Source organism: Apteryx mantelli, chromosome 16 (assembly GCF_036417845.1).
Source record: "Apteryx mantelli isolate bAptMan1 chromosome 16, bAptMan1.hap1, whole genome shotgun sequence".
Taxonomy (NCBI): Eukaryota; Metazoa; Chordata; class Aves; order Apterygiformes; family Apterygidae; genus Apteryx; species Apteryx mantelli.
The window spans coordinates 14,559,365-14,567,091 of NC_089993.1; the positions used below are offsets into that span (position 1 = coordinate 14,559,365).

Here is a 7,727-nt window from a genome sequence, read left to right on the forward strand (position 1 = left end):
AGAATACCAAATCACAAGTAAGCAAACTCTGAATGTCTGTCTCATGGACTCCTTTCAAATAAAGAAACTGGGACATGGTGTTTTAACCGTCAGCTTCCCTCCTGCAGAAATGTCCTAGGCAAACCAAGGACAATGTTCCTGTTCTGGGGCACAATTTTGAAAATCATTCTGGTGAACCCAAAACATTTTGTCCAACCTTAACTGATTCTTTTTCTATTCTCGGTGAGGCACTAAGTTTTTAGTGGAAAAGGAGTGGAAAAAATCAATGCTTTTGCTTAATAAATGGCTAAAGGCTTGAGACCTGCCCATCTTTTCCCTCCGCTGTCTTTGAATCCTTGATCTTACGGCAACAAAGGAGCAAATAACAAACTGCAGTGTTAGTTCCTGTGATATCACTCTCAGCGAACCCATGAAAGGCTGACGTGAAGAGCTCCACCAGGAAACTCAGTGCTCTGCCTGAGCAGGTGTCACAGGTCCACAGGCTTCCTCTGAAGCTCCTGGCTTCTCGCCTGCTCCGTGCTTGTCACTTCATTTGCTTGGGTGCTTCTTACTAGGAAGGAATTTGCTATTTTCTGGGGAAAGGAGATAATATTAGCAAAAAGAACAGCCTGTTGTGCTGGGGATCGATGGAGTGGGGTGCTGGGTCTGCGCACCAGGCAGCTGGGGAAGTACCATCCAAACTCCTACCTATCCCAAAGGGAAATACAGCAGCATCCTGGCAATGACGCGATTACACGACTTTACAAGACAGGGAAAAACAATTGGCTTGGTTGGCTGGAATTTCTGACAAAACTGTTTTTTGATCAGTAAACTAGGAGTAGCTAGGAGAAATAGTTTTTCATTCTGGAAACCCCTCTTCTCCTGTTTTTCACTACCAAAACACATTGAACATCCCCAGAAATGGGATTTTCATGTGTCTTGTGAGTCTTTGTTTCTGTATCTAGCTCGGGCAGGGATAATATATCAGAAACAGTTCATATAGTTGCTCTCTTATTACCACCCCTAATGTGATGAATTGTTACTGAAGGTAAGAAACCCCTGTTCCAGTAGAAACGTGTGTTGTGTTTTATGGATGAGTTTCCCACTGCTGCACCTAGGAGGCATATCAATGAGGAATGCCTCTCCAAACAACCCCCTAGCTAGGAAACGTAAACAATTCTCCCTGAGCACCAGCAGAGAACCTCAGGGTGCAGATTTTATTTCTGTAAAGTTCTACATAAGAGCACAAAAGAAAAGCAGAAGGGGAAGGAGCTCAGATGATAGACATGGTGGAAGCAGGGAGCAATTGGGGTGAAAGGGGGGTAGACAGTGTGGCAGAGCTCACCTCTTTCCTACAATTGATCACTGAGTTGAATGTCAGAAGGTAGAGCCCTACGTCGGGTAACAGGTGAGTCCCTAGACACTGATCCCCCCAACTTTGGGGAATTCTCCTTATCCCTTATCTGAGCAATTGGGAAAGCAATTAACACCACCTTCGCTTCCCCATCCTCTTTGTCTGGCAGAGCTACAGATCTTGTAATAAAAAGGAAGCAATTTACTGGTGGAATAGGCAATCATGGAGAATCTGATTCAAAGCCTGCTGAAGGCCACCGGTTGTTTCCACCGAGTTCAAAATGTTTGGGATAAAGCCCTAAACTGCTGCCAACTCTGGCTCCAAAGGCAATGAGAAAGCAGGACGGAAGCTGAGTTCTCCAGTGCTCTCCGGGCTGATGCCGATAACACGTCTCCTGGGATGCTGGGCAATGCCAGTCTCGCCAGCAAGGGAGCTGGGACGCCGGTGCGCAGTCCTCGACACTGAGGTACCCATTGTTATTCTGGAGAGTGAAGGCAATCATCAAATTCAGCCCTCTTTGGATTTATGATGGGTCTGCATTTCACACACAATTTTCTTAATCTGTGTCATAATTACAAAAATTGCTAATAACTTTTTAAAATCAATGTTTAAAAAAAAAATAGGCAAATCTTTCACAGCATTTTTATTGCCCATTTACAATCTCAAATCAAATGGTTTACAGCTTTGTGTTTTGGAAATATGCAACATAAGAAAACACTAGCCTGGCAAAATTATGCTTTTATGGTAATGACAGGGATGAGTTATAGTTACTCTAGTTAAACTATAATGGCTGCACAGATGCTAGGAAAAAACTATTGTACAACATGTTTTGCCACCATAAGCATGGCACCTGCTAACTCCACCATGGTGTATACAAGACTTTGTTAGCATTTCATTATGAATATTATTTTCAAGGATTATAATTGAACCATAAACATTCACTTGGGGATAAAATTTCAGTATGTGGGCCTTAAAAAAACTTGAGAAATACTCCACCATTTTGCGTATCTGGATTTCAGAAGCAAGTTTATGAGGGTTAATAGAGTCTTTTGATCTTGTGGGACCCCAAAATGGTTTGCGTTCTTCTTGTGGTCTAGATGAATTCAGAGCAGATGAATTTAGTGGAATTTACAGAGCCAGAAACTAAATCCTACAGGCCACTGTTGGCTATCATGAAATGTCACAAATGAGATGTAAAGCAGATAGATAGCAACGACAGGAGCTTCCGTATGTGCTTTGCCAAGCTGCCGCTGCAGAGTCCACACGTGGAGGGGGTGGTGGTGCCCCCGCGCCAACTCCTGAGGTGCTCCTCAAGGACACCAGCCGTGCTTGCTATGACCCACCGTGAGCTGACTCAAGCCATTCACTGAATTTAGACTCACAAACAGTCGCTGAGATGGTAATTTAATCCAAGTGTTGTTTTTCACTGAAATGGGTGAGGAATGCTGTGCAGGTGTGACCGTGAGTCCTTGCAGAGACTGGAGCTAACTGCCAGCAGTAAAATATGTTGTGCTAAAGGATGTGATAGATGCGATGGACAGGGGCTGAGCTGACTGCACTCACCATGGCAAGCAATGGCAGTAATTGAGGTAAATAATATTGCTAAATGAATGACACTGCATAAATTTGCTCTAATTTCCTTTATAGAACATTTTAGCTACTATACATTGTCAGTAACTATATGAGGCTTTTGATCAAAATATATTGTGTGGCTTTCTTATTAAGGCAATCTTTATAAATGAAGCAGTGAAGAACTGAGTAAAAGGCACTAACAGACTGTGTAAAATTAGAGCCAGTTAGCCTGGTTCTCTTTTTTCTACATTGATATAAATCAGAAACAACACTGTTTGTGTCACTGGAACTTCAGTGAAGCAAAACATCTCCAAAGAGAAGAACCACTGCTAAAAATCAAAGTAGGTATTTATTTACATCTCAGGTATCACTATTTTTAGTGCGGGAAAATTTTCCTGAATCTATGGCCCAGACTTTTCTTTAGTCTAAACCTTTTCACTCCATTGGACAGAGAATGAATGAAAATCAGACATTAGAGATTTCATTGTCTGCCACTGAATCTGCTCTATCTTACTCAATATTAAAGGCCTGTTAATGCCTTGGGCAGCTGTAGCTGACCCTTTGTATTAAGACCTCCTCTGCAGTGGATGCCTCATGCATATGCCCACTGATGTATTTTAGAGTAAAGATAATTTTTGTTTTGGGTGTCTGCTCTGGCTTCATATTCCACAGAAAACACCGCTTGAATCTGTTTTTTCATGCCTGTATTTCCTCCTACTCCCTGCTATTACGTATTGTTATATTCCAGAGAAAGAGCTTTCTTATGTCCATCTTTGTCAAAACCCTAGGAGCCACTTAAACAACTCTTTAACGGGCTCTCTATCCCTTGGGTGAATTTGCCCCTAATTGTATTCTTTAACTCCAAAAGGGGTTTGGGGACATAGTTTGTATGAAAGATGCTATAGAAAACAAAGTTGCATTGCTAGTGGTTCTGCTTTTATATTTCTATCCAGATAAGTCTCTGCACACCAATTTGCTTTCTTTTTTCCAATACCCGTCTCCTCCTGGGGCTAGTTCCCGGGACAGAGCTGTCTTCAAATAATTTAATTATCATGCGGCATGCACCTTTTTAGTCCCCCCTGAAATGGTGTGTGATGTCTTTGGTTTACATCACTTGTTGGAAAACACTCCAAAGCATTGAAAAACTATTAAATCGTTACAGTATTGGATGCCAGCACACAGGGCTATTAGTCTAATTCATCCTTCAGATCAAAGCCCACACAGGCAGCTCTCCTGCCTACAGCTATTTTCCTTTTACTTTCCTGCTTGACAGTAGTCCCTCATATTCCTCTGTTCTGCTCTCTTTGAACATACACATTTTCCTTTAGTCATGGAAATATAATTTATGTCTATTATGCTGTATTATAGATTGCAGATCAGCACAAGCGCGTGTTACTGCCTGGAACGTCTGTTTATTGTACGTCGGGGTTTCTAAAAATAAATAAATAAGCCCCCCTCCACGCTTAGCTGGGGAGAGAAAAATAAGAAGCGAGAGGACTTTAGGGGGGGAGGAAGGGGGGCTGCACTCTGCGCTCAAAGTTTAATTTACAAGTGGAGACCTTGAAGCGTGATTTATTAACACCACGCGGTTCGCTGCTGTGGCGCAGCGGCCGCGGCCGGGGCACGGCTGGCCCCGCTCCCGCCCGGACCACCCAGCGAGCGGCGCTCCGGCGGGGCGCTCCCGGTCCCGGCGCAGCGCTCCCGGCGCAGCGATCCCGCTGCCGGTGCAGCGCTCCCGCTCCCGGCGCAGCGCTCCCGGTCCGGGCGCTCCCGGTCCCGGTGCAGCGCTCCGGGTCCCAGTGCAGCGCTCCCGATCCCGGCGCTCCCGGCGCGGCGCTCCCAGTCCCGGTCCCGGTGCAGCGCTCCCAATCCCGGCGCTCCCGGTGCAGCGCTCCGGGTGCCGGTGCAGCGCTCCCGGTCCCGGCGCTCCCGGTGCAGCGCTCCGGGTCCCGGCGCTCCCGGCGCGGCGCTCCCGGTCCCGGCGCTCCCGGTGCAGCGCTCCCGGTCCCGGCGCTCCCGGCGCGGCGCTCCCGGCCGCGGCCCGTGGCGCTCCCGGCGCGCACCCGCTGCGCAGGGTGGCCCCGGCACGGCGCGCAAGGGATGTCCTGATCACAGGAACAATCTCCACCCCGACACCGGGGGAGCGCGTGTGCGCGGAGGGGGGTGAGGAGGGGGAGAGAGAGAACGAGACGGGCAGAGGGGAGGGAAAGAGGGAGGAGGGAGCCCGAGCGCTGCGAAACGTCCCTCCATCGCCCTCACTCCGCGGGAGCTGCGCGAGGAGCAGGAAGATGTTCGACAACACGCAGTACCCCTATAACTGCTTCAATTACGACGGGGATGATTATCCAACCTGTAGTTCTGACGAAGAGAAAAAATTCACCAGACCGGCGTACAGGTAAGAGGAAGTTTTCCCCAGCACCGCTCTCTCTGGGGAGCTGTCAGAGCGTGGGAAAGCCCCTCTCCAGGCAGCGGGGACCTCTCTCCGGGTGCGCTTGTCCCAGGCATGGGGACCACGGGGGGGGGGGGAGATTTTGAACCCTCCTTGCGTGAAGCGTTCGTGGCTCGTTTCCTCCCTGTGGGGTCACAGCAGCCCCGGTGTGCTGGTCCCACACACTGCCGAATCGCCAGCGCTTGCCTCCCCGCTCTCAGGAGCCCCAGAGAAAGGGGGTTACGTGGGCAGTGCGCTGCAAGAGGCATGGACACGGGAGACTGCAGTGCAGGTGTCTGCAGTGATGGCCCAAGGCCTTCCTGCACACGAGGGCTGGCATCTCTGAGGTGGCTCCATCTCACTGGAGCCTTCAAGTTCAGGGAAACTTTTCCAACATGATATGAGATGCGAGTGATCTTTCCTTCATCTCCCCATGTCTAAGTCCTCATGCGAGGGTGAGCAGCCTGGTGGGGATCTGGTGGTCTGGAAGTAATGCCTGTGTTTCATGCCACCCAACTGGCATGGGACAGGCGGCAGCAGTGATCCTCTACGGCGAGGCACAGCCTGTCTTTTCTGCTGGGGCGTCCGGGGTCAGGATGCAGAGCCAGAGGGGCACTTCTCATAAGTGGGACTGTATGCACATATGTGCCTGTGTGAGCCTCATTATATGAGTCCTCATTATCTGAGGATATGATATATGATGATATTATCCTCATTATTATCTGTGTATAGGGCAATGGTGTAACAGACAGTTTTCCTTTTTTCAGCTACATTGCCTTAATTGCAATGGCCATCCAGCAAAGTCCATCAAATAAAGTCACCCTCTCTGGCATTTATGACTTTATAATGAAGAAATTTCCTTACTACAGATCAAATCAAAGAGCCTGGCAGAACTCCATCCGACATAACTTATCACTTAACAGTTGTTTTGTAAAGGTAAGCTCAATAACTGTATATTTACATACACACTGTGCATAGATAAAAAAATGCAGGAATAATCTCATCACTAGGAAAGAAGGGAAACAAACAGCTGAGCTACAAATCACTTAAAATCTAAGTTGTCATTTATAAAGATAAAGAGTGTGTCCTTGTCTGATGCATGCTAATAGATAACAAACTGAAGAGCTGGAGTTTACATCCTATTTGTATAATGATAGAGAATAGGCTTAAAAGTCTTGTCATTTCTGTTTACACCATTCTTGAATGTAAATGAATGCAGATGTTAAGCAGCAGCATCTGTAACACATACAAATACTGAACTGCCTTTAAATAAATACAGGTTCCCAGAACAGAAGGGAATGAGAAGGGGAAAGGAAACTATTGGAGCTTTGCAACGGGATGTGAGTCCATGCTGGATCTCTTTGAAAATGGGAATTACAGGCGAAGACGGAGGAGGAGGAACATGAAAAGGGAACATAAGGAGCAGAGACCAAGCAGAGGGAAAAGTCCTTCATCCCCTGATGTGTCTTCTACGGACTGTGGTTTAAACAAAATTTCCTCTTCTGAAAGTAAACACAAAAGAATTGAATCAGGACCAAGACTATTGGAACCTCATGGGTTTGCTCCAAATACTACAACCACCAGGCAGAGCCTAAGCAATTCCTCCTTAGGAAAATCGGATTCTGAAATTAAATTTAGCATCGATTACATTCTTTCAGCTCCTGACCCTTTGCCTGTTCTGAGATCTCAGTATAATACGCAGGAAAATAAATATCATCTACTGGAGGCCCAGCAAATCAATCTCCAGTTCTGGACAATGTGATGTTATTTATATGCGGTTAGCAAGTCTGAGTTGCAGTGTATTCAGCAGCCTTGCGTCACTGAAAATCAGCCGCCTGCCTCCTCTTTTTTTTCGCAAGTAGTATTCGGAAAGGGTTACCAATCCACCAGCTGATACTCTGTCTATACCAAAAGAACTTTGCTAAGGTTACAGTATAAATAACAGTTATCAACATCAGTTTTCACTATGCTGAAATTCATGAAATTCTAGCTTTGTTTTTAAAACTATCCTGGACTTCATTTAACATCACACAGATTTCCTTCCTCGAGCAGAATCCAACAGAAAAGAGACTTGCCTATCACCCATTGCTTTATTAAAGACAAAGTGTATTTGATTCCACTTTCACTGGTGGAAATTAGGATTAATTCCACTGAAGTATATAGGTCAGATCTTAAGCTGATCGAAAACAGTGTAATTCTGTGGATTTACACTGGCTGAGAATGTAAAGGGTTGGGAGGTGGCTTTGTTTTCTTAAAAGGAATCAGAGAAAACCACTCGGTCTTTCCTTAATTTTGATTTCAGCATCGTGTCTCAAGCTATACTAAGTACCAGGCAGCATTAATCCATCATTAATTGGTAAATATAGCTATTAATAGGTGTTGAAGGTATATTTT

The 7,727-nt window shown here is 46.2% G+C and overlaps 1 protein-coding gene across 1 annotated transcript; it reads left to right on the top strand.

The window, feature by feature from the left end:
• Positions 1-5,193: 5,193 nt before the first annotated feature.
• On the top strand, positions 5,194-7,411 carry FOXL3 (forkhead box L3). The gene is made up of 3 exons (XM_013950867.2): positions 5,194-5,300; positions 6,101-6,269; positions 6,613-7,411. Exons 1-3 carry the CDS (start codon positions 5,194-5,196, stop codon positions 7,093-7,095), a joined length of 759 nt encoding a protein of 252 aa, XP_013806321.1. The 3' UTR covers positions 7,096-7,411.
• The last annotated feature ends 316 nt before the right edge of the window (positions 7,412-7,727 follow it).